This window comes from Chelon labrosus (assembly GCF_963514085.1).
Source record: "Chelon labrosus genome assembly, chromosome: 12".
Classification (NCBI taxonomy): Eukaryota; Metazoa; Chordata; class Actinopteri; order Mugiliformes; family Mugilidae; genus Chelon; species Chelon labrosus.
In genome coordinates this window covers 9914818-9941032 of record NC_140345.1, presented here as the reverse complement: position 1 = coordinate 9941032, position 26215 = coordinate 9914818, and the positions used below count along the sequence as shown (strand labels likewise).

General features: G+C 41.0%; 2 protein-coding genes across 5 annotated transcripts; both read left to right on the top strand.

The window, feature by feature from the left end:
- Positions 1–772: 772 nt before the first annotated feature.
- celf3b (cugbp, Elav-like family member 3b) lies at positions 773–4517 on the top strand (the record flags this gene model as incomplete). Of its 3 annotated transcripts, none has more annotated exons than XM_084556580.1 (10): positions 773–821; positions 1275–1403; positions 1492–1571; positions 1901–2044; positions 2492–2636; positions 2931–3077; positions 3199–3261; positions 3828–3929; positions 4084–4227; positions 4390–4517. In XM_084556580.1, 10 exons carry the CDS (start codon positions 773–775, stop codon positions 4515–4517), a joined length of 1131 nt encoding a protein of 376 aa, XP_084412706.1. The 3 variants fall into 3 exon arrangements, with proteins under 3 accessions (XP_084412706.1, XP_084412705.1, XP_084412707.1); XM_084556579.1 differs by having other exon boundaries at positions 3825–3929; XM_084556581.1 differs by lacking the exon at positions 2931–3077 and having other exon boundaries at positions 3825–3929.
- Positions 4518–9869: 5352 nt separating this feature from the next.
- On the top strand, positions 9870–25788 carry cers2b (ceramide synthase 2b). Of its 2 annotated transcripts, none has more exons than XM_084556849.1 (11): positions 9870–10281; positions 15393–15566; positions 16224–16341; positions 16433–16551; positions 19034–19091; positions 19341–19391; positions 21047–21139; positions 21628–21747; positions 22611–22717; positions 22838–22991; positions 23777–25788. In XM_084556849.1, exons 2-11 carry the CDS (start codon positions 15394–15396, stop codon positions 23933–23935), a joined length of 1152 nt encoding a protein of 383 aa, XP_084412975.1. In that variant the 5' UTR covers positions 9870–10281; position 15393; the 3' UTR covers positions 23936–25788. The 2 variants fall into 2 exon arrangements, with proteins under 2 accessions (XP_084412975.1, XP_084412974.1); XM_084556848.1 differs by having other exon boundaries at positions 21619–21747.
- The last annotated feature ends 427 nt before the right edge of the window (positions 25789–26215 follow it).

The following is a 26215-nucleotide window of genomic DNA, read 5'->3' as shown; positions in this document are numbered from 1 at the left end:
ACCTGCCCTTTCAGTCGGTCGAAATCAGTCGGGGTCCCCCAGGTGGCTCTCGCTCTACCTCCCATTCTCCATCCTTTTATTTTTAGCTGACCGCGTCTGTTCCCTTTACACACTTGTCATTTCACCTCACTATAATATCTCTATTCCCCTGCTCTCTCCCCCCCTTGCGGTCCCCCTTCTCTGTATCTCATCCGACTCTTGTCCGTCATCTAATCCGTAGTTCTTCTGTAATCCAGATCAGGTGGCCTGCATTCTTAATCTTGTCACTTCTCAATCCCTCCCAGCACTCCTCTGTGTGTGTCTATGTGAGTGAGAGAGAAGTCAGAGGTGGTAAGACAGAGAGCAGTCTGGGACTGAGTTCAGATACACCTGTCACCTGCTAACCTTGATTTATCAATGACTGACGTAACACGCATGGACACATTTGTCATTATAAGCCACTTAACGAAAATCTTTTGACGAAAACAACATGTTTGTTGACCGATGTCTTTACTCTTGAAGTAGTTTTCTGCTGGTTTCCCATTTCATTTGTCACCAATAGGCTGCAGTTGAAAATCATCAAAGATTTACATAATTGCTGATAAATGTGCATTATCCTTATAAATAAATAAAAGAAATTAAATATATTTCTGAAAAAAGCAATGAGAATTTTGACTGTGAGTGAAATCAGTTGATTTTCACAAGAAAATAAAGCTGTCCTGTAGCGAGGCGAATAGAGAGGCTTGTTTACGTTGACCATCTGTGTTAATTCTCCTGCTTGTTTGTCCCTCAGATGAATCGGCCAATCCAGGTGAAACCGGCTGACAGCGAGGGCAGAGGAGGTGAGACACACACTTCAATGCATATACAAATGTCTTTTCATCTTTGTTAGGACACTGATGTAATTCATTGCCTATCCCTTGACAAATCACCGCAACTAAATGTCAAACCTTTACCCTCAACCAAAGCCTTTCTAACCTGACAATAAAATCAAATCCTAACCTTATAATAATCCTTTAAATTTGCAAGGAGAGGCCCTCACAATGCACAAATGCCTTGTTTCAGTGGGTTTAAACCAAAAACTGTCCACATATGAAGACAGTGTGTCAGATAGAAGAGCAGGAATTAATATGGATCAGATAGAGGTGGAAAATAGTCAGCTGAGGGCTTGTACATTCTCTGAAGTCAATACTGCTCCCTGGTGGACATAAATCATAGCTGCAATACACAAAGTCTTTCTGTTTCCTTTTAGTCTACTGAAATAAAGGGAAATTTCTTCTCTTTCTTCCTCTCAGAGGACAGGAAATTATTTGTGGGCATGCTGGGAAAGCAACAGAGTGATGAGGACGTCAGAAGGCTGTTTGAGCCTTTTGGCAGCATAGATGAGTGTACTGTGTTGAGAGGACCTGATGGCACCAGCAAAGGTAAAATGGAGACAAATAAGGTACCACAAACTACCTCAGTTCATTTAATAGTGCTTTGTAATTTAATGACTCTTTTTTTTTGTCGCAGGGTGCGCTTTTGTAAAATTCCAAGGACATGCTGAAGCCCAAGCTGCCATCAACAGCTTGCACGGGAGCCGCACAATGCCTGTACGTTTTATTGTTTCATGCATATGATTACAAATGCCAAAAAGTGGACAGTAAAACACAGATGCACACAAAGCATACACACACAAACTCTTCATGGTCTAGCAAAGGCGTATGCATAAGTGACACAAGAAAGTAGTAGTAGAAATATTCTGTAGGTAATAATGTCATGTAAATTTACATTTGCATTGGTGCTTGGCAGCCACTATGCGCTGGGATAAGCTTGGCTTCCATGTGACTCATAGAGAACTAACTGGACAGAGAAAACCCTAGTCCTCTTAACACATAACATTACTTGCAATTCAAACATCTGTCCTCATCTCTCCTCACAGGGAGCGTCGTCCAGTCTGGTGGTGAAGTTTGCAGACACGGAGAAGGAGCGGGGGCTGAGGAGGATGCAGCAGGTGGCCTCCCAGCTTGGCATATTCAGCCCCATGACCCTCAACTTCCCCGCTTACAATGCCTACACACAGGCCGTCAATGCACAGGCAAGCCCGAATACACACTCACTGTACTATACACACGCATATATACAGCACACACCAAGTTTGTAAGGGGAGTGCAGTGCTTATGAAAGGATGTAATAAGTTTGAAGAGGCTATCAGTGGTCTAATTGGGGCTAATGTTATTACCCAGACAACAGAACATACGTCATCTGGCATTAGCTTTCCCGCAACACACAACCATTAACCCACTGACTCAGGACATAATGGCCTTGTAATTAGATCTCTATTCATCTGTTCCTCCATCACTCCCTCTGCCTGTCCCTTCCACTCATTTTTCTTCCTCTTCCTCTCTCTCTCCCTTTTCCCCATATATATTTTACTGTCTCCTTGTCTTCTCTCTCTCTGCCTCACTTTCCTTCAATTTCTCTTTCTCTCTCCTCCTCTTCTATTCCTTCCTGTTTCCTTCCTTGTCTACAGCTTGTCCAACAGCAGGCCCTGGTTGCCCAGTCAGCGTACTTGTCTCCTGTGGCAACAGTTGCTGCCGTACAGATGCAGCAGATGGCGGCACTCAATGCCAACGGAATCATTGCCACACCCATTACACCCATCACACCGTCCTCGGGTAGGCTCTCTCACATGGCGTGCATACTCAACAGCGCATTTGAATTTTTGCTAGAGCTGCTATATTGTGTGCAATAGACTATATTATATATTATTTAACTGTTATAGCAAATCTTGAAAGTATTTTCAGTAAAACTCCTAATTACTTCTAATAAGGGTTTGAAGTTTTATACATTTTTTATGTTTTGCATATGAATAGCCAGATGATTGCATAATAATGCAGTGACAATTTAGGGCTAGAAATATAGACACAGGAGGTATAGTGAAAGATTTCAATGACGAACTTTGTTTGTAGGCACAAACACCCCACCAACTATGGCAGCAACACCTGTGCCTGCTCTCCCTCCACCAATAGGAGTGAATGGTTACAGCAGCGTCCAAGCTACTACCAATGGACAACAACCAGAAACACTATACACCAATGGCGTCCACCCATATCAAGGTATTTTAAATCAAACAAGTATACATGTATAATTGTGGAATGGAAACACAACTCAAATAGAATTTGTGCTCATATTGCTTGTATGTTGTCATGCTTACTGGTTTTATTTGATTGTCTTCAGCTCAGAGTCCAGCAGCATTGGATCCCCTACAGCAGGCCTATGCAGGCATGCAGCACTACACAGGTTAGTATATGGAGAAATGAATGCACTGCCCAACTATCGTTTTGATCTGAGTAGGAATCTCTAGCATTGATCTGACAAATATTTATTACATATACTGTATGTACTAGTAAATGCAATGCATAAAAATGCATCAATGATACAAGTTCAATATTAAAGTCTGTACAACAGACAACTCAGGCAGGAGGTCAAATCAAGGTGTATGCTTGAGTGCAAGGAAAGCAGTGATGATGAAATGAGGATGAAATGTTTCAAGGGCAATTTGACCGAATTAATTTTGTTATGATTTATCTCATTCCATTGTGACACACGCGGCAGTAATGTAATACTGCTGATAACTTTACACAATCTGCATACCTGATTCATACTGTAATGTGTGCATACCAGACTCAGATCAACAGTGTCCTTGTTTGTCAGACTTGCTCCACGCTGTAGTTACAGTTAATAGTTTTCACCTTCAGCAGAGACGTTTCAGCTTCAACAAAGTAACTCTATTGGATGCTCCTATGTTGCCACCTGTTGTTTTTACCCAATGAGAATTTGTTACTGTCTGTCTCTCCCAATAGCAGCGTACCCTGCTGCTTACGGATTGGTTGGGCAGCCGTTCCCCCAGCAGCCAACACTGGTTGCCCAGCAACACCAGCAGCCCCAGCAACAGCAGCAGAGAGAAGGTGATATGACTTCCTATCTGACTGGGGCCACACCCCTCTCTCCAACTTTCCCCAGTGATCTTATTTAAAGTCGATTATCACTAGGTTTTCACAACCCAGTTTACCACTCTGGCTAATGTGTGTGTTTGTGTGGCTGTGTCCATGTGTGCCTCAGGTCCAGAGGGGTGTAATATCTTCATCTACCACCTGCCTCAGGAGTTCAGTGACTCAGAGATGCTGCAAATGTTCCTGCCCTTTGGCAATGTCATCTCAGCTAAGGTGTTTGTGGACCGTGCCACCAACCAGAGCAAATGCTTCGGTGAGACACATACACAGACGGGGGGAGAAAGAGGGAGAGAAAGGGGAGAGTAGGTGTATCAGAGCGAGGGAAGGACAAGCGGAGGATAAAACACTGTGTTAATTTCTCTGTGTATACTAAGGTGACAAAAAGGTAATGTTGGTTCTTTGTTGTCTTTTTCAGGATTTGTGAGTTTTGACAACCCAGCTAGCGCTCAGGCAGCCATCCAAGCCATGAATGGATTCCAGATCGGCATGAAAAGACTGAAAGTGCAGCTCAAAAGGCCAAAAGATGCCAACCGCCCGTACTGAGTGACAGCTGAGAGGAGGAAGAACAAATAAATAGAGGTGAGGTAGGGGTGAGGAGGTGATCAGTGACATGACCTGAAAAAGAAGAGAGGTGTAATATGTTTGGGCAGCAGATGGATGGAAGTAGGTTAGTGAGGAAAAAAAAAAAAAAAAACAGGGACATGGTAAATGTAGATTTGACAGTACAATGCTAACTGATGGTAGGTTAAAGGGAAAAGCTTAACATGACATTTCAGTGAATGTGCATTGGGTTATTCATATACAAAACAACTTAATCATTTCAGGAAAAGTGAAAATACTAAAATATTGTTTTCCTTTTTATTTTCTTTCACAATTTTATTTATTTTTCTTTCCTGCTGTTTTGATCTTTTCCTGAAACGGCAACTTACCTCACCCAAGATCCTTCCGTCCAATCATAATTCTCGAGGACCCCATCGCTATGGCAATGGTTGCCTAGTGACCGATAAAGCCCTGACCCCCCCTTCCTCTCGCATTGTTGTAAGTTGATTGGTTGGCCTGTGTTTGGGTTGCTGTGGCGATTGATTGCCTGTGTTGGTTGCCCTTGGCAATTTTTGTTCTGTCACCTCGAGCAACCAGCCATGCGTTGACCTGCATGTCCTGTTGCTGTAGTGACCACAGACTGTGTTTGGTGCATTGTGACTTTATTTTGTATTGACCTGTGCACATACTGATCAATAACTGTCAATAGGCAGGACTGCACTCAGAATCAACTGATTTTGATTGGATATTTGATACTTAATCATTTAATAGTCCTTTGATAAATTCAGTATTTTTTGCAGCTTTGTTTTTGATCAGTTTCTGTAGTGTTCTGTTTGGTGTCATTATTATTTGAACAAATTGTTTGGGTAAAGTAGTGAGCGTGCGCATCTATGTGTACATATGTGTCTGTGTTACACTGTTAGTGTGTAATACAGGAGAGCATAATCCTTGTTGTATTGTTGTGTTCATAGAGAGGTGTTCAGAGGTTTCAGTAGTGGACTGGTTGAGAAATGTAGAGCAGCAATACAGTTTACTGCAAACTATCAGTAAATCCTTCTGATGGAAAAAATAATATTCTTATTATTTTATGCAACATTCGCTGGCAGGCCATGTTGGAAAAGAGGCCATGACATTGTTACACAGTACAATTTGCAAATTATGGCAACACAGGCAAGGCGAGAGAAAGATAAGGATATTACTGACAAAACCACACTGTAGTTTTGGGCGAGCATGCATTTGGTGAGCTGTACTATGATAGTTTATAATCCCGGATTGTGATTTATTACACTGTTTGATGTGGCACTTTAGTTTTTTGCTCCTTTATTTTTCTCTATTTTATTTTTTTTCACATTTTTTTTTTTTTATCACTGCTTTGTGGTGTCTCCTCTCCTCTCCTCTTCACCACCTCCTTCCTGCTCCTCCTCCAGTCTCCTTATTTTCTCCTCCTTGTTCCCCCCCTTTCTGTCAGATTATTTCTTCACTTCTCATCATCCCCTGCCTCCTTTCTATTCCTCTAGCTCGTGTTTTGAGGTAAAGGGTATGTGGTTGTCATGGTGGAAAAACAAGTGCCTCTTGCTTATTGGAGAACAGCCTTCAATTATAGGAATTCTGGGAGAAATGTAACAAAGAGGAAGTAAATTTAATACTCCCCTTAAACTCTAACCTTTACCAAGGAGAGGGAAATGTGTAGCTGCTGTCAGGTCAGTGTGTGGGAGCACCATCAAATGGCAGCACACATTATAAATAAAGTATTCTGTGTCTATTTCTGGACAAACATTTACAGAACAAATCCTTGTGGATAATAAGAAGGCCTTCTAATATCTATAAAGAGACTGATAATATATATCTTTGAAGCGTTAAAACCTGCAGCCCCTTCATTAAAATTATCACCCAGAATTTCTATACTGCAAATGCCAGAGAGTGATGCATGTTGGTAGAAGTGTTTGCTTGCCATGATCTGAGGCACACGAGTGCAGCACATGCTAATCAAAACACAAACATAAAAGCCATATTCTGGAGCTTAAACACACACACACACACACACACTTACACTCAGACACACAATCTCACCCCCAGACACACACTGTCACCACGCACTCTTACCCCCAGACATGCACTGCCACTCACACAAGGACATATTAAAAAAATGATCTTCACTGTATTGAGCTGCATGATCCAGGCACTGTGTGTGTATATGTAAAAGCACCATGATTGATTTACTGCAATTGAAAGACACAATTTTACAACTGTGAATGATGCCTTCTTGTTTTAACTCACCAAACAACAGACAAAGCCAAGAGCATCCTAAGGTGCAGATTGTTGCAAGACGTGTGACAGTAGTTCCAGTCATGCCTACAGAGGAGTCTTTTTGGATTGGAAGGGCATGTTTGACAAAATGTGAAGACCATGCAGAAACACGGACCTCCAGTGTATTTATTACTCTAACAGATCCTCCCTCCTTCTCTTTCTGTCCCTCTGTCCTTCTTCATGCACTGTATCTTTCCCTCTACCCTCCAACTCTCCGTCCCTTCACAGGTGACCATTCAGAGTCCAGCCGAGGTGGAATCCCAGGGTTCATTGTGCTTTCAGACTGTCTGCTACCTGTGAGCGTCCGCGGAGTGCAGCCACACATACACACACTCACACAAATATACAAGCACTCCAAAATCTGAACCTCGAACGGTACAAAGCGGATATGTACATAAAAGTGCACAAACACACACACGGATATACACAGTTCAAACGAGTCAGTAATCTTACCCATACAGTTGTGAACTTGGTTTGACCATAGTCTGTGTGGAACAGGGTGTTAAGTACAGCTGAGACAACTCAGACCAGGTGTTGTTGGAGGGAACTGATGAAATCTGATGATATATCATTTCAATAGACTTGTCTATACTATGTCTATTACATGACAAATATAGAGGGACTGATGTTTCGTAATAAAAAAAGAAAGAAAATACAAAAAAGACAACTAAATGAGTAGGTTAGAGAGACTTTGGAGAGGATCCTAATGACCTGTAAATAGTTTAGTTTACAAAGAGCAGCATTTAAAAAAAACAAGAAAAAATGCAAAAAGAATACTACTTTAGATAAACACTGAACAGGACACAGCGACATAATTATTATTATTATTATTATTATCATTATTATTATTATTATTATTATTATTACCACTAGTAACATTGTCATCTTAATAAAAGGATATTACATTCCAAATTGTAAAATGGGAAATCACTAACCTATTTTAAATTTCTACTTAGATTTTAGGTGAAACACAGGGGAGGGGCGGGATTGCACTTTTCTTCGGGAGGTTTTAATATTTGAGCTATTTTTTATTTATTTACTAATTTATCGATTATTTTGTTTATTGGGAGAAGGGGTTTGAGTGGGTTGCAATATTTTGATTTTAGAATTTTCTAGAGAAAAAAAAACTTTCGAGGGCCTGTTTCTGTCAGACTCTTGCAATCGAGTAATTATAATGTATGTATTAATTATTACAGCGATTATATTTATTTCTAATTTATTGAATCCTGTTTTTGATCCACTCTCTTTTTAAGTTTAAATAAAAAGTATCATACTAAATGTCCTATTGTGAGTCATTACGTGTGTATGTGTTTGTATGCATGTGGTAGGAGAAGAAACAGAGCGACAGAATTTCTTTAAACGATGTTTCTTTCAAAATGTAGGTGTGAAAGATTCAACAGGAAAGTGCACATACATCATGTAACCAGAAGGGGGCATTATTAGAGAATCTAATCTGAAAGACAAAACATTTTCATACACATCAAGCTGCCAAGCTTGTTATCTCCTGTGTTCATTTATGGGAGTAGGCTTTTTATCTATTGGCAGAATTAAACACTGTATTTGTTTTGTCTTTAAGTAAACTGTTCCACTAACCTCTTCTCCTTTTTAATCTTGATGAGCTGACCTCTGCTTAATTTGACCAATTTAATTATTTGACGGTTGCATGCTAAATCATGACCAGAAATTAATGATACTGAGCTTGATGACTACACTATTCAGTATTTAAATAACAGGAGTCAGCAAGAAATGCACAAGAGTATTTAATCTGTTAGTGGGCCAAGAAGACAAACACTTTGGCAAATAGACCCCATCAAAGTGAAATGTCTGGTTGACATGAATAACCCAGGTCTGGTTACAGATTCATGCATTTATTTATTTTATTTTTAGATAAATATGACATCAAGCACGGTCCAGAGAGCTGCTCGTCACCATTCACTGAACGAGCAGTGGCAGCCTTGCTGACCTCATCCATCTGACCCTGCCTCACCATATCTGGGGCAAACACTTTGACAGGCTGGACGTTAGTCGAACCTTAATGACATTATATCATATGTCAGCCTGTAACCCCTCACATGCTTCTTTTATACTTCATGTGTCACAGGGAAAATAGTTCTGACCGTAAGTATAGGTAGAAAGTAAATAGAAATGATGGTATACAAAAGGCAAACATTTAGAGCAGAGGTTTGTGTTTTTAAGTGATTTAGTAATATATATATACTTGCCAGTTCACTAGTGAAAATGAATGCATTCTAATTTAAAAGTCCATCACTAAATATGAGTTTCATGAAGGTTATGGTATTCAGCATTTATCTAATATAATGTTTTCATTTTGTGGTTCGTAGTACTATTAAATTGCGTAGTGTTGTACCGACACATGTTTCTATTATTGTGACAACACCGTTTTAGTCAGCGGGCAGTGTTTAATTTAATACAGTTTAACAGCACCACATACTACATCCTCCAAAATGATCATACAGTTGAGATTTAGTGCAGGACTGTTATAACAGAGCGTCTTCGCTTTAACTAGTTTAAACGAGGTAAACATTAATATTGCATGGAAAAAAAGAATAGACAAGACTGGCTATGATTTAAGATATTAATGATAATTTTTAGATTAAGGTGAACTTTTAAAGTCAACAGTAATAATACTAGTTAGCAAATAACAATGAGGGCAAAGGTCACGCCAAAGTTTATATGGGAAAATAATCCAAGAAGAGAAGGATGTCCATTAATAATATTTGATATGAAACAGCATTATATTACATCAGAAAAGTATGAAAATGAATGTCTTTTTGATTAAAAGTATAATCTATGCACCACTGTGAAACTTTTCCTCAGAGCAGGAAACAAAATGCGGATGTGTGTGTGTCAGCCAAATTCACGTCATCCGCGTCCCTCCCTCTCCGTTATCCCCCCCCCCCCCCCCCCCCCCCCCCCCCTCACTCCTCCCTCCGTCTGCTGCTCTCTCTCCGCTCCCCTGCCCGCCCGACCTGCGCCTCTATCCGGCCAGACACCCGCAGAGACCCCGCCGACTCCCGGGACACACACACACACACACATACTCTCGGTGGGGGGGTAAAATTAGCTGGGGCACGACGAGAGAGAGAAAGGAGCATTTGAGGGGAGCAAAACTGCCAGTCGCATTGCAGCATCTCACATATTATCCAGCCTGTAGCTTACTTTTTAGTTTTTTGTTTTTTGTTTTCCCCTCCGGAAGAAAACACATTTTTGTTTGAGCTCCTTGGAAACATGTAAAAATCCGTCCGGATACTGAACCTGGACAAACTGCGCCCATCTGAGAACAACCAGCGGACTGGACACACTCAACGGGACCGTTAGGTTTTTCCCCCCAGCTATCTACTGTAGGTGGAACCGGGCGACGTTGTGGAGGAAGACAAAGGCGCTGCTTTTTGCTCGGAAAGCCGCTATTTTCGCTTCACTACGGGGTAAAAATACCAAAGTAAGTACCATTTCACTTTCATGTCGGCAAGCAGACATTGGTCGTTAATGTGCGCGTGAGAGTTTGCGGCAGACGCACGCTCCGCATCCTCAGACGTCATTACGCATTCATGGAGGACTCGTTTAATTAAATAAAACAGGCTGCTTTGGGGCTTTTTGGAAAAGAACATGGGAAAAATAACGATTTACATATAATTTGTAAATGAAAATATGGTAACAATGTTTTAACCTTTGTCGTCTAACATGAGGACATGAGGGCAGCCTGGCTCGAGGCTCAGTGGTGGGTCTAAAAATCTTAAGTTTTGCTAACTGGCAGCAGATAGTGCTACATTATCTCTGTGTTGCTAGACAACAGATACACAACACAAACATTAAATATATGACACATTTTACATGACACATAATTTTTTTTCAAAAAAACGCAGTGATTTGCTCCAGTGTGGGACCCCTCCTCCTCCTGCCACCACTGTGGTCTTCACTGAGCTTCTCTGCTACTTCCCTTTAAGGCTAAAGCTAATTTGATCACCACAGTGTAAACAAAACACCAAACAGGAATTGACACGAATAAGGTGCCATAACCACAGGAAGTCCCAATAGAAATATTACAAGAAACAGTGTTGCTGTTTTGTTTGTAACTTGCTAAAATTATTACCAACAGCACTCACTCGTACTCAAACTTATATTACTTTGTATCAAAATGTCAAATTAATTATACAAGACTTGGTTTGTCTTCTGTAATCAGTTGTTTTCAATCAATGCTTCAGTCCTAGACCAAAATATACTCAGATGCTAAGTGGTATCTGTGATTATCAATTTGAAATTAAAGGAATAAAACCCCTCTTATTCACACAATCTTGTATCCAGGATAAAAATCACATTTGTTTTACAGACGTCTGGAGAAAAACACATTATGTGCCGCAGTTTTTGGTTTATTTCTCCGTAACCTGGACAAAGAATAACTTTAGCTACCGTCTGTCAATGATTACAGTTTTTGTATCTTCAGATTAGTTCAGTAAGTAATCAGTAATTCAGTTGTATCTCAGTGCTCGTTGGGCTTACATTCAACAGAAGAGTAGGCTGACATAAACCCTGCTGGGCCAAGCTAATTGCCCAGAGCAAGGGAACTGTACTTATTCAAAGGGAAAGACTGGCCTGCACCCAGTCATGAGAAGAAAATCAGCATGACAATATTACCCTCACACCTTCTGAACAGCTCTATTCAAAACAGTCTGCTGAGTGACTGAATCTCTCCATCAATAATTCATCAGTGTTACAGATCAGTGTGAAAGGTATTGAAGTTGAGTTTCTTGTGATCTCTATCTCGAACACAGCTGATAATAGCAATGAAACAGTTCAGTGTTTGTTGTAGGGATCATCTGACGTTTTCTTCCATTTACAGAATAAGCTATAGTTAAAGGATCCTGGTCTATTGTGACAGTGTATTTTCATTAAATTGCAATACACTGTTTTCCGTCATCTACTTCCCCAAATAATCTGTAAAATGTGACAAATTTCTATGAGTCACCTTGAAAATCCTCTGGCTCAGAGCGTCCAAGGCATGACCGGAGTTACAGCTACGAACTCCAGAAATGCCACATCAGACAATACGTTCATTCAAGATTTCCTTGTTTTTACTGTGATCTGTAAACTGTGGCTGTGTGTTGGACCACAAGAAATATCAGATGTCAGTCCAGATGATTGATACTCTTGTATTTATTCCACATCTGCACCAGATTACGTGTGAGCAGTGTTTGCCCCACACATTTTGCCCTTGTTAGTATTGAAATTACATTTAAACAGTATTTAAACTAGTGATGCAACTTACAGTTCTTATCAATATCAGCTGGTTAACATTGAAACATTAATAAATAATTTTAGTTGACGGTGAGTTCAGAGCCCAAATACATTCAGTTGTTGTCTTCAGCATAGTAAAGAGAAATCATGAAATATTCGCATTAGAGAAGCAGGCATGAATTAATGTTGACTCAACCATCCTCTGTGACTAACACAATACCTGCTTCTGAATTGTCTTTTGACCAAATGATCTTTTCAGTTCTAATGTATACCTTCATTAAATAAAAATAAGAAGAGAGATTTACCAGTGAAAGGATAAATCAGTCAAAGTAAATAACTAGATAAAGCCTGAGTCGTTCTTGCAGAAGGAGTCTTCAATCATATCAACAGAGATATTTCCTATACCAGGCTTACCGTGTGAATATTTATTGTGGGTATAATTAGATAGATGTGATAATTCTCCAATAGCAGTTCTAATGTGTCTAAGCTGCATTATCAATAAAAAATTAGAAGTTTTCTTGGATTAAATACAACTCATTGACACAACAATCTGAGTTTGTGTGCCTGTTTAAACTGTAGCGCTAAACATCTTAAACATTCATTCAGTTCATGCAATAAAGTACTCTTTCTGAAATTCAATATGAAAAAAATGTGATATCCACGGCTGTGATTTAATTTAGCTTATCAGCTTCCCTTTCACTCTGGTCTCATGACTTTTGGTGAAATTAGCATGAAGTCAACGTGTTGTTCTGTTGCTTGACTTATGCCAAAAAAACTCAGCGTTGACCTGCCGTACTGTGAAGCTGCCTGCAGTAGAAGCGGTCCGATCTCTTTGTGTCTCGTGGTTATTTGTAAAAGCTGTGGTTTGAATGAATCATCCAGAAAACATCTTAAGGATGGATCGATGTGAGTAAATGGGTATTTGTACTAACATAGATGACACGTTATGAGTGACTCAAAGTCAGAGCACATGGCCAGTATCTTATGACTTATGCTGTCTGGACGACTCAGTCACCTGCCATCCAGATAGACTAAAGTGTTGGCTGACTGTAAATATAATGGAGAGTAGATATCAAAGCTGGAGGTCCTTCTCTACGGTGGCAGCGTGTTTACATTCCCCACATATTCCTGGAATGTGTACCAGGTTACAGTCTGGTGTGTTTGGGTTTTCCTTTGAGGCTTGTTCCCTTACTTTCTTCGGATTTTGAGAAGCTTCACCACGTGTTTGTGAACTCGGGACTCAGGTTAAAGCTCTTAGGAGGCACATCGGTAACAGCTGGAGTGATGCTCTACCAGCTGCGAGCGAGATTTGTGTTTACAATCGCCACATGCTTGTAATGTATATTTATAGTGAGTAAGAGAGAAAGAGAGAGAGAGGGAGAGACAAAGAGGAACTTCCTTTCTCCCTCCCCTAAAGGAGGCATCCTTTATTTTTATTGGACCTTCGGAATGGTCAGAGTCTGGTCATATGATCTTGTGGGCCAATGGCATGTGGTGTTAGGAAAACTGTGGGGGGAAAAAGTGCTTTAACATGCTGAATTCTCTGGATGATCTCAACCCTAGTAACCCTAAGTATATCCTGTTGTATCCACTCAGCATTTTGCTGCAAACACATGCAATAAAGATATTGTATTTGTTCAGTTACACGCCTTCCCCCCCTGATTGTTTGCTTTTGGATGTGTGAATCTAATCATAGCAGATATATTTATTACACCGTCTGCCCTTTGAACCAGCTGTACTATTGCTCAGAAGCTCATTTGGTTATCTGTTTTCAGTTAGATTAGGCAGCCCTTTTGGAGCCAGACATGCACACAAGCATGCTATTCAGCAGAGATCTGGCAGGACACAGTAAGAGAAGTGAGATGTTGTGCTACTGAAGTGGAAGAGCTTGCAAAATGGCCAGGAAAAATATGTCACCCCTCCCATCCACCACCACCACCTGGGTTAGAGGGGAGAGAGAGAGAAGGGATAGCCCAATACTCAGCCAGCGGTGCTGTTACAACAGGAAACAGGCCATGACTAACATGACACGATGTGGAAAAGAAGAGACTCACTCAACCATGACGCTCTTCATGAACAGTGTCAGCAGCTACAACTGTCTGCTTTGTCTTTAGCGCTGATCTGAATTAGCTGTGTTGTTTAAAGACCCATTCAGGGACAGAGATACTGAAGATAAAGGAATTAACAAACAGGGTACCACCTAAAATGTGTTAGTTAAACCAAAAGACTCAGATCAGACAGTTTGCTAATTCAATCACAAGAACTGCTGATTGCAGACTTTTGTTGACACAAGTTTTTAATGTTGTATGTTTTGGGCAGGACTGTCTGATGATGACCTGTTTTAAGCTTATTTAATCTGAAATATCGCTAGCCTAAACACCAATTTGTTTTTAAATTAAGACTGTTCAGTTATGGTCTCGTCTAAGGAAAAAAAGAGTTCTGAATGACTCATAGTAAGAAGTGACGTGTTCACTTGGAACTCTGTATCAGTATTAATTAATATGGATAACCATGTGTAGTTAAGGTCATATATTTTAAAGACTGCCACGAGAGTGAGAGCATTACACGTGGTTTTTTGCTCTTTGGGCCAAAGAGGGAATCCTTCCTGATTACTGGCAGGGATCAGCAGGGTGGGGAAGGGAGTGGAAGTGGAGCGGTTACAGGGCTTTGGTATTTGCAGCTGCAGTGGGAGGGGAGTTGCTGTAAATCTGCAAGGGGAATCCGGAGATGGAGCGCGTGGGGGCACCTCCCCTGCTCTGCACATATGGACGAATTATGACTCATACCCCTCGGATGCTCCCTTGCCGCCAACCCCTTCCCTCTCTGGTTCTCTCTCTCTGCCACTCCCTTGCAGTTAGCAGCAGAAATACTCATCTCTGTGCCCTCTGAGTATGAACCAACTCTCACAGCTGCCTTCAACACTGATGATGAAAGCGTGAAGGAAAAAATTTGCTCAGTTGTTGGTCTGATGTCTCCTCCCTCACTCAGGCCTCTGGAGCTCTCTGCATACTTCTGGTGCTCTGTTATATGCATTAGGGAGAACGTACAAACAGGCTCCATCTGCTAATTCTCTAAATTACATGGTGGCAAACATTCCCAGTCACAGATGTCTTCCTATGCTTAGCCAGGCCGGTAGAGAAAAGGCCTATAAGTAAGCCTATAGACTCCTTATGCTTTCAGATTTTGAACAATGTTCCCATTTTTAAGGGCACACACTCTGCTTCGAGATGATCTCGTTTCGAAATGTTTCGACTTCATCTTTAAAGCCTAATAAAAATATAAATGTGGAGCTGACCTCTTGTGTGTCCCGTGTTTCAGGATGCTGTCGGGGCTGAGTGAGTGGTTCTGGCAGGAGCGACTGTGGTTTCCGGAGGGCCTCGGCTGGGCTGACCTGGAGGATCGGGAGGGTCGAGTATACGCCAAAGCCCGCGACCTGTGGGTGGCGCTTCCAATCGCCCTAATATTCCTCATTATCCGCCAGATCTTTGAAAGGTCGGTTCATTCATCACTATGTCTTCCTGTGCATCAGTGCTCTCCTGTGTCGAATCCAAACATGATCCACTTAATTTTGCCCCTTAGCTGCTGCCTCCTCCTCCCTTTGTACTATAAGCTGTCCACCTGACTCTCCTCATTCTGCTTAGATAATTTCATTGATCTTTTCTCAACAGTTGCATTCTGTCTTTCCTGTGTTGTGCCCGCATTTATAACAAGTTAATATTCCTGTCTTTTAAGTGGCCGATATTGTTTTTCTAATTAGCACAGTGTTGCTGTGTCCAGTAGTTTATGATTTTGTAAATTTGAATATCACTGCAGTAAAATTACGTTTTATTGCCAATGCCAAGAGGCTCTCTTACGCTTTATTGCACCTACTCACAGTGTTGTAAATTGCAAGTAGGCCAACTGGAAGGTTGTTAAACATGATAAGACAAACTGTTTCATCCCATTTAATCCCTGAATGTTTAAGTATTTAAGTCTGACCTATACTTGTTGCTAAAGGCAGTTGCTGACAAAATCTGTTCTAGGTCCTCGGTGTCTCTTATTATGTATATAATGACTTCATTTATCCTTTAAGATTAAATTAAGAGTTCACTTGGCTGCGTCAAATTTTTCTCAATTAACTTCTAATCTCAACAACTCTTGTGACTGCAGGACGGTGGCTACACCCCTGGCCTCTCTACTTGGGGTGAAGGAGACGGTGCGGCTTAAAGTCCCACACAATCCCACACTGGAGTCCTACTACTGTAACATTACCAAAAACCCCACACAGGTAGATTTCCGCACACATCCACACACAATGTCAGAGTGCTGCGTTACATGCCGGGAAATACTAAACTCTGACTTCTCTGTGCTGGCCCCAGTCTTCAGTAGCGAGCCTTTGCAAGCAGACCGGCTACTCGGAAAGACAAGTGCAGCGATGGTTCAGGAGACGGAGGAACCAAGACAGGCCGAGTTTGCTCAAGAAGTTTCGAGAGGCCAGGTAAACGCACCCATACACTTTTAGACTTATAGTCACTCGCGTAGAGCTATGGAGCACAGCTGCGTTCCTTACGTTCCTCCGGCTATATGAGCTCATTTCTGAGGTCAAAAGTAGCCCTCTATTTTTAACATGAACATTACATTACAATTCCACTCTTTCGCTACCATGCCTGCTGCCCCTGCTCTCACACACACACAAATCAATCCACATGCTCTTGAACACAAGGCCTCGGCAACAGGGGCTCTGTCACCACTGCTGGTTATTTTTATGTACGAACATTACTGTAACAGAAGCAGAGTTAAACCAGCAGCATGATTGCCTGTTATTACAAGGCTACTGAGACTAGCTAATGTCACCTTGTAGGATTCACACTTTGGTAGCAAATGAGTAATGGACAGATATGCACTGATATGCGTGTAGACTCTTATGGTCATTATTTCATCTAACGTGTTTGGTTCTATAGTTTCGTTGTCATGGAGATTGGTCTTGTGTGATGACAGATACAATGAAAGCCTTTTGCGTGACTTTAAGGGTCAGTTTATTTAAATTACAAGAAGAGACTAGAAAAAAAATCTGGTAAAATCGGTTGCAATGGAAGCTTTATTCTTGACTGATAAATGCACTACAAAGTCCTGGCTGTTCTGGAGCTTTTGTATCTCACACAGTCCTCCTCAGATGCAGTACTAAGAGCAGATAGACTGTTGAAGATAAGCGCTTTTTTATGAGGTAGCTCCCTGGTTTCCAAATGATTGCAGCTCACGCCCCATGACCGCAATGTCCCTGGTGTGATTACAGTCAAGGACCTGTGTTGCATATCTGTGTCACCTTGTGTTCATGTCTTGCCTCGGCCTCCATAAAAAAACAAAAACAAACAAACATACAAACATATTTTTTCAATAACAAGTGGGCAAGCTCATCTGCCGTTTTTACAACCTGACAATATCATTGATCACCAGTCAGCCACAACATTAAAACCACCAACCAGTGAAGTGAATAGCATTGATGATCTCATTACAATGTAATTGTCTTCTGCGAACCTGGCTCCTGGGATTTACTTGGATGTGATACGCATCACAACCTGAACATTATTGCAAACCAAGAATAACCCTATGAAAACGACTAGTGGGTGTTCCTTGCATCATGGTGCTATGTGTTTTATCATCCACATAAGTGACATACAGAGACCCGGCCATCCATACGATCTAAAAGGAGGTGTGATAAATCAGACCAGACCTTCTTCCATTGGTGCAGCGTCTAGTTCTGATGCTCATGTGTCTATTGTAGGTGCTTTCAGCAATGGACGGCGGTCAGCATGTACGCCATGACTGGTCTGCGGCTACTCAGCCCTGTACAAAACAAACTGTGATGCGCTGTGTGTTCTGACAGCGGTTTGTCTGTTGGATGGGACCACACAAGCATCAGTGAGCCTTGGTTGTCGGTTCATTGCTTTTCCTTCCTCCGGCCACTTTTGGTAGGTGCTGATCACTGTGGACCAGAGACACCCCATAAGAGCTGCAGTTTCTGAGTCCATTTTCCTGCTTCTAACGCATCAGCTTTGAGGACAAAATGTTCACTTGCTGTTTAATATATCCCACCCACTGACCGGTGCCATGATAACCGGATAATCTGTGTTATTCATTCCCTTGACCAGTATTTACAACCAGTTGGTCATAATGTTATGGCTGATCAGTGTATATTAATGATGACACTATCTCTGGAAGTTCCTGATAAAATTTGTAGATGTCATTTTTAATGTATTTTAACATCTGTTATTCAGCTCAATTCACTTCTAAGGTGTTGCATAAATCTCAGAAATATTTCAAATTCCTTGTTATTTTGGTCAAATGATCCTTTGGACTGAAATTACATTGAGCTAGTTCCTAGTGATGTTGTGCATGTGACATGTCTAAGGTTTTGTGCCGACGTACATGTGACTGCATGTTTGTCACTCCTTGTTTATGGTGTGTCTTTCACTGAGCGTGCTACAGCATAACAGCATTTTTGTTGTGAATCAGTCTATTGTCTATGTGCAGACAACAAGCTTTCTGTCTCTCCCTCATTTCGCCCACTGGTGTCACACTCTCACTGCTCTTCTGTCTCCTCCTCCTGTATCCATCTTTCTGTGTCACTGCTCCTGCATTTTAAGTATAATCCTCTCACTACACCTGTATGAGCAGGGGCAATCACCTCCCACAGAATATTAAGAGGGAGGACGCTGCGTGATAGCTCTCATTGTCTGTCAGCGCATGCTTGGCTATGTGTTTTTGTCCTGATCCTGATTTGCCATTCTCAGCGTAGTTCACCAGATTTTTCCAGGCAGTCCCTGCAGCCTGGCATCTCTCTCCAACTTGTGTGTTTGTGACTATGAGTGAGAATTTGTCTGTGATGCCTTTACGTGTCTGCTGCTAGAAAATGTTGTCCGTTGTCCTTTTCCCCATTGACTGAGTAGAAAGTGTGTTTGTATGTGTGTGTTCTCTTGCAGTTGGAGATTTACCTTTTACCTTCTTGCTTTCATTGCTGGCCTGGCCGCCCTGATCGATGTGAGTACTGCCACGTTGACCTCGACCACCTCTTCTCCTCCTCCTCCTCCTCCCGTCTCTTTATTTATACACTCTCGTTTTTCACCTGCCCTGCTATCGTAGTTTGGCGGTTTCCATGGTAGTCGGTCTTTCTTGCTGTGACAACTTCACCTATTGCACTGTCAGAGGGGAAGCACTGACTCATCCCTATGCTGAGTCAGATGGTGTAAATACACCTGTTTGACTTCTGCTGTCTCATTCTCGTTGCAGAAACCTTGGCTGTATGACCTGAAGGAGATGTGGCAAGGCTTTCCCGTGCTGGTACGTCTCCCTGATGGATAAGTACAATTAATGCACCTGTTTATTAAATTCTGTTCTAGTTCTGATTCTAGTTCCACAACTAATAGCCCTAGGTGGTAATAAATGTTTCCCCGTCCTGCTCTAGACAGTAGTATTACACAACACTGAGAAAATACTAGTGAGGCAGTGGATTGTTGTCTCAGGAGACTTTAATGGAGTTTCAAACAGCAGCATCAGTCTGACGGAAGCTCAGAGACAAAATAATTGGTGTAAACGTAAATTAGTCTATTGTTTTTTGATTGGTTGATCCATCAGTCCATCTGTCCACATGATTTGGGACCAGGTTATGTTAAATGATTAATCATATAACTTAAGCAGGGAGTTGTAGACTACTGGTTAGAGAGCAGCTTTGGGGTTGTAAGGTCACTGCTGACAAAATGCAGAGAAGAATTTGTCCATGATGGAAACTGAATCACATTATACGCAATTTTTAAAATTCTGATGAACGCTGCAGAAACCATCCATCCATCCATCCATCCATCCATCCATCCATCCATCCATCCATCTTCTGTACCCGCTTATTCCTGTTAAGGGTCGCGGGGGTCTGCTGGAGCCTATCCCAGCTGTCATCGGGCGAGAGGCGATGTACACCATGGACAGGTCGCCAGTCTATCGCAGGGCCCGCTGCAGAAACCCTATTTCAAAATTCACAAACGTCCTTCCCAAGAGTTATCGACACAGTAGAAGTGATGATTAGTTGATTTATTGGACAGCTGGTTTATCAGTTCAGTCAACAATCACGGGTTCCAGCCTCTCAAGTGTCAATATGTCCTGACTCTCTCAGCCCTTTGTGATTATTACCTCTTTATATTTAGGTCTGAAGGGACGAACACAAAAAAACAACATCAAAGAACTACAGGCAATGAAGGCCAACTGTGACGTTGCCGCATGCTGTCTGGGTCTGGGTCAAAAAGTTGAACTTGAACACACTGCAAATCAGCAGCATCAGACCTGCAGTGAACCCTGTTGCTGCTGTCAAGAGAAGCTCAGAGACACTACATTTTTGTTGTAAATGTAGACTTTTTTAAGTCTACATTAATCCATCCATCCAGATAATTTTTGCCCAAGTCACATTAACTGATTCATTATATTACAAGTAATTTGTGTCCTAATTTGGGAAGTAATAATAAAAATCAGATGTGGGTTTTAGGCTGTACTGTCTCCACTGGCTTGCTGTCAATATTTGCTCAGTGTGACCGTGAAAAAGAAATGTAATCACATTGTACTGATGCAGTAGAAGCGATTATTTGATGAATTTAGACAGCTTGTTTTGTCATTTTATCACGCAAATGCCAAAACAACCACATGCTTCAATCTTTCAGATGTCAAGTTGTTCTGTTTCTCTCGGCCCTTTGTGATTTTCAACTGATTATCTTTGGGTTTCGGACTCATAGCCAAACAAAACTTGTGGTTTGTCATGTGATAACTCTGAACTCCTAAAGAACATTTGTTGCTCGTTTAAGTGTCAAACTTTTAATCAATTCCTTTGGAGAATATTTGGAAGGTTAATCAATAATTTAAATAACTATAATAAGTTACAGCTGCAGCTCCTTGTATGGATTTGCACAAAATGGTGTATTGACTTTTCAATTAAAGACCTGCTTCCTCTCCCTCAGACTCTCCTGCCGTCCCAGTATTGGTACTACATGATTGAGCTGGGTTTCTATGGCTCTCTGCTCTTCAGTGTGGCTTCTGATGTCAAACGTAAAGTAAGTGAATTCATCTCAGAAACCTTTGAATGAATAGGGTTCAAGTTCAAGCATTTCAAACCTATCATCTTATGTTTATGTTACTACATCACAATCAACCATACATGTGAGAAGGAGGACGAGGTCTTACTATCAGATCAGTTGGACATCTATAGCATGGACTATGGGTGGACATTAGACTGTTGTTACACGTGTATGAGTGTGTGTGTTTGTGTGTTGGACTTTGCTCACCCTGATCAGCTGAGTAGCACAGTGGGGGAAACTCTTGCCAAAGAGGCACAGTGTGTTTCTCCAACACAAAGTCTAACCCAGATACTCGTTAAGCAGGATTTGTCGCCATGCACACAAACCCACTTCAACCATGCAACACACAATTATGTTTTCCCTTTTTCATTTTCGCAACATAAGTAACATGTTTCTCTCTCCCCCCCCCTCCCCCCCCCCCCCCCCCCCCCCCCCTTACATCTCGTTCTGTTTAGGACTTCAAGGAGCAAATAGTTCACCATGTAGCGACCATCCTCCTCATCAGCTTCTCCTGGTGTGTTAACTACATCCGTGCTGGAACTCTCATCATGCTGGTGCACGACTCCTCTGATTACTTCCTCGAGGTAAAGACTTAGACAGACTTTATTTGTCATTTAGATTTACATCAAAATGAAATTTCGGTGGAATGGCTCAGAGCACAGCAGGAATACTGACAGAAAAAATATAAGCAAAATAGAATAAATATACATATAAAAACTTTTGTATAAAAAGACAAATGGAGGATAAATATATTGCACAGTTTAATTACAGGGTAATATTAGGGTGTATTAGTTCGCCTAACACACAACCAACTGTCATGTAGCCGGTGTGTGCTCCTGGTAAAGTGACACGTCAGCTGTTTCAAGCGTTTGTGTTGATGGCACTTATCTTTACCACTAACACTTTAGAGTATGCTGCATCTCTATTGAGTCTACTGTTGACAATGCGTTGATCCCACACTGCCACCTTGTGGAGGTGGGACTTAAACTCACTTGCCAAAACATTAGGCAACCTGGAGAAAATAAATATGTTATAACAGTTTTGTACAGAAATCCCTCTTAGTGACCGTTGTAATGTTCAGTTTATGTTGACACAGAGTAAGGCAGACGGTAATTCAACTGTATGATCATTTTAGAAGATGTAGTTATGGTACTGTTGGACTGACAAAATAACAGAAACCTGTGTCGGCACATTTGAATCAACAGCTATTTTAAGCAAATGCTGAATACCATAACCTTCACGATGCTAACACTTAATGCAAGGCTGTTAGAACAGGATGCATCATGTTTCACTAGGGCACTTAATGAATAGACAAGTGAGTGTGGACCAATCAGGTCATAGATAGAGGCAAACCACAACTATCACTTTTAGTAACTATGCAACTGTGTTATCCACTTGTCTGCAGATTTCTCGTTCAATCATTATTTTTCCTCTCTTCTTCTGGCAGTCTGCAAAGATGTTCAACTATGCTGGGTGGCGAAATGCCTGTAACTACATCTTCATTGTGTTTGCTGCAGTCTTCATCATCACCCGCCTTGTTATCTTCCCTTTCTGGTACAGACACACACATGCATTTTTAACAATCATTTTAAACACTGTATCCTATCATTGGACGTTATTATCTTGCTGTGTGCCATGTGACCTTGTCGTTAATCCTTGCTGTCCCTGTTGCAGGATTATTTACTGTACGTGGGTGTACCCAGTCACAATCTACGAACCCTTCTTTGGCTACTACTTTTTCAACGGACTGTTGATGACTCTGCAGTGTCTACATATCTTCTGGGCTGTTCTAATCATACGTATAGCAGTCCGCTTCCTCACCAACAATGTAAGCTAACACAAAAGTAATGTTCACCTCATAAATACTACGAAAGGTGTTTTTGTTTTCTGAATACAACATATGTTTATTTGCTGCTGCAACGCTGTAGTTGAACCATTTATCATGGAGTGTAGATTTATGAGTAAATGCGGTACAGAGGTGATGCATCGGTGGAAGTAAAAGTGCTGACCAGGTGTTAAAAACTGTTACAAAAGTAGAGACCTCAAAGGGGTTGAGGGGAAATTTTGGCTGTGGAGGAGGAGGAGGAGTTGAGCGACAACACTAAGAGCAGCGGTTAAACCTCTTCAGGGTTCAGTGAACACAACACTGACATATCACCACATTATAAAGTTACTGTGGCAAACGTTTGTTAATACACAACTACGCAAGTTCTGTTTCTAGTTTTCAAAGAAATCATATTTTTCTGTCTTTCAGCTCTGTTTTGGTCACCACCTGCTTCTCTTTAGCCGCTAAATTCTCCACTATGTTCACCTCACTGTCTGTCTGTTGTTTGGAAAGAGCGGTAAAAATGAACCCTGAGCTAAAAATTGTACAAAGCTGTTCTCTGTGGATATGCCACTATAGGTTTATGCATATATTGTCAATATCATTAGACTGCCTTGAATGTAGATTAATACAAAAGCAGCTCATTCAGTCCAGGCTCGTTCTGACACTGACCAGATCAGATCAGTTTGAGCGGAAGGTCTCCTTGATTGGTGGCACGTTTCTAAACAGACTCTCTCTCTCTCTCTCTCTCTCTCTCTCTCTCTCTCTCTCTCTCTCTCATTTTTCAGGAAAAAGTGGACGATGAAAGGAGCGATAAAGATGAAACGGACGAATCAGAAGAGGAGGAAGAGGAAGATAAGGCGGACGTTAAAAAACACATGAAGAAAAATGGGCCGGTGCAGAACGGTCACACAGTTCACAACAACAACCATAGCAAGACGGAGTGAAAGCAAATAAGTGTCAGGACAAAAGAATGTGAGAAGGACTCATATCCCTCAGTAGGGAGTCAGGAGGGAGGGATGAAGAGAGAGAGAGAAAGAAGAAGAAGGGATGTGGGTAAAGGAGGGGCCAAGTGATTCCCTAACACCAAGAACAGCAAGTATCTGAGGAAATTTGACACTGTTACTTTTACGCAAATACATACACATAATCACTTTTTAGAGGGCACAGCAGACGGTGCACACTACATGATGTGACACGGCAAGTGTTGCTTTGTCATGAGAAAAAAAAAAGTATCATTGCCTTTGTTTCACGTTAGTCCCAAAAATTCTTTAATAAGACAGGGGAGGAAATGGAGAGCAAGGCAAAGAGGGGAGAGGGGAGTGATTGCTGCTTCCATGTAAGCTTTCATGTTCTAACTGTGTGCCTTAGAGCCAGCTAATGGCTGTTTAAAAGCCATTTTAAAGCTTTCTGTTTTAAAATGATGTCGCTTTATTCAGTTTATTATTTTTTTTGTTTACTAAAAGAACAAAACAAGGTTAAAGTGGGTTTTATAAAGGTGAGAAAATAGGGCATTTATTTCCCTAGTTTTCTGTCTATGCAACTACATAACTGTTCAGCTATTGCATCGTCTTTGCACAAACGTACAGTGTCTCTTATGTAAAGTAATAACTTGCAGTAGGACTTAGATCCTCTGCTCTCCAATGTGGCCTGTGCCATTTTTAAAGTATCTGGATCTAGTTTTGTAAGCCTCAAGATTATTATTTTTTTTTGTTTGTTTGTTTAATTTCTGTTCCGTTTTAATCCAGCTGAGCTCAGTTTGTAAGATTCCTGCTTCCAACAATCATTTTAGCTGTGTAAGCAGCGAGCAGTAGCCAGAAATGAAGAGGAAGCTTCATTTCCCATTAAAGAGAAATCACAGCTGAATGTGTTTTTTTTCTTCTTTTCAACTCGGTTTATGTCACCCACTGAAACGCGTTGATGACTCATTCATTGCGAAGGTGGGTTGCTCTGTCGAAATCCAGGAGTTTTATTAAGGAGGCTGTGACGGGCCAGTTTCCCAATTTCCACATTTTACAACTATGGGCCAAATTTCTTCAGTTGACTGCCTGATAGCATGGGTTATGTTTGTTAACCTGGCTGAGAGTTCAAATGTTGATCTAATCAATGATTTTAGGTATGATTATGTGTATGAAATGAGTTTACATGTATGTTCTTTAATCTTTTTTGAAAGAAATTTGTTTCTGTGTTTCAGCTTTGATGAATCCATGAAATGATGAGTGTTCCAGTTTTGTGTGTCATGCTTTAAAGCTTTTGTATGTCAAGTGCCTTACCTGTAATGTATGGGAAGCTCTCCTGTCTCCATATCCTCTCCTTTTCTTTCCTGTTTCCACCTCACAACACAGAGCCAGATCTAAGACTAGAACTTCTCCCTCCTCTCTGTTTCGTTCGTCTTTATGGACGATCTTATTTTCCTTTTAAACTCACCCTCATTCCACCGCCACGTTCTTTTCAACTAACCCGACCAACCAGCAACCTCTCTTCCCCATTGATACAGAAGAAATAGCTGTGTCCTAATTACAGTGTTATTTTTTTTATTTTGTATTTTTTTTTTTTTTGTTTAATGATGCCTAAGTATTGTTAATGATGATAAATGAATCACAATGACAGCAGTTTGGTGTTGTTATTCATCACGTCTGCAAAGACAGCACACACATTACACTGACATAAGGCAATTGAGATATGGAGTCCGACCTCTAAAGACTTCTTCATAAAATACAATTTTCATACAGTTAGAATTTTCATTTCATTTCAGAGGGATATACTGTACTTTCTACTCAATTGCATTTATGTCACAGCTGTAGTTTGTGGTTACAAAACATGTCAGATCCAAATATACAATCATCTGGTAAAATTTAGAGTGCTGCTATAGATTAAATAACAATACAGTATACAGAGAAGTTATAATTTGCTCTTTCTTAACTAGCTGCTGTACGACATGAAAGCCCATTTTACTTTCACTTTTAAGTACATTTTACTACAACTGCTAATGCAACTAAAGAAAAATAAGTTCTACTACGTTTCAGCAGGAAATTTGACAGTTGTTGTTATTTGTTTCAATTTCAATTTCAATTTCAATTTTATTTATATAGCGTCAATAACAATACAAATCGTCTCAAGACGCTTTACAAAAACCCGGCCTGAAACCCCCAGAGCAAGCCTGAAGGCAACGGTGGCAAGGAAAAACTCCCTTTTAACAGGAAGAAACCTCGAGCAGAACCCAGCTC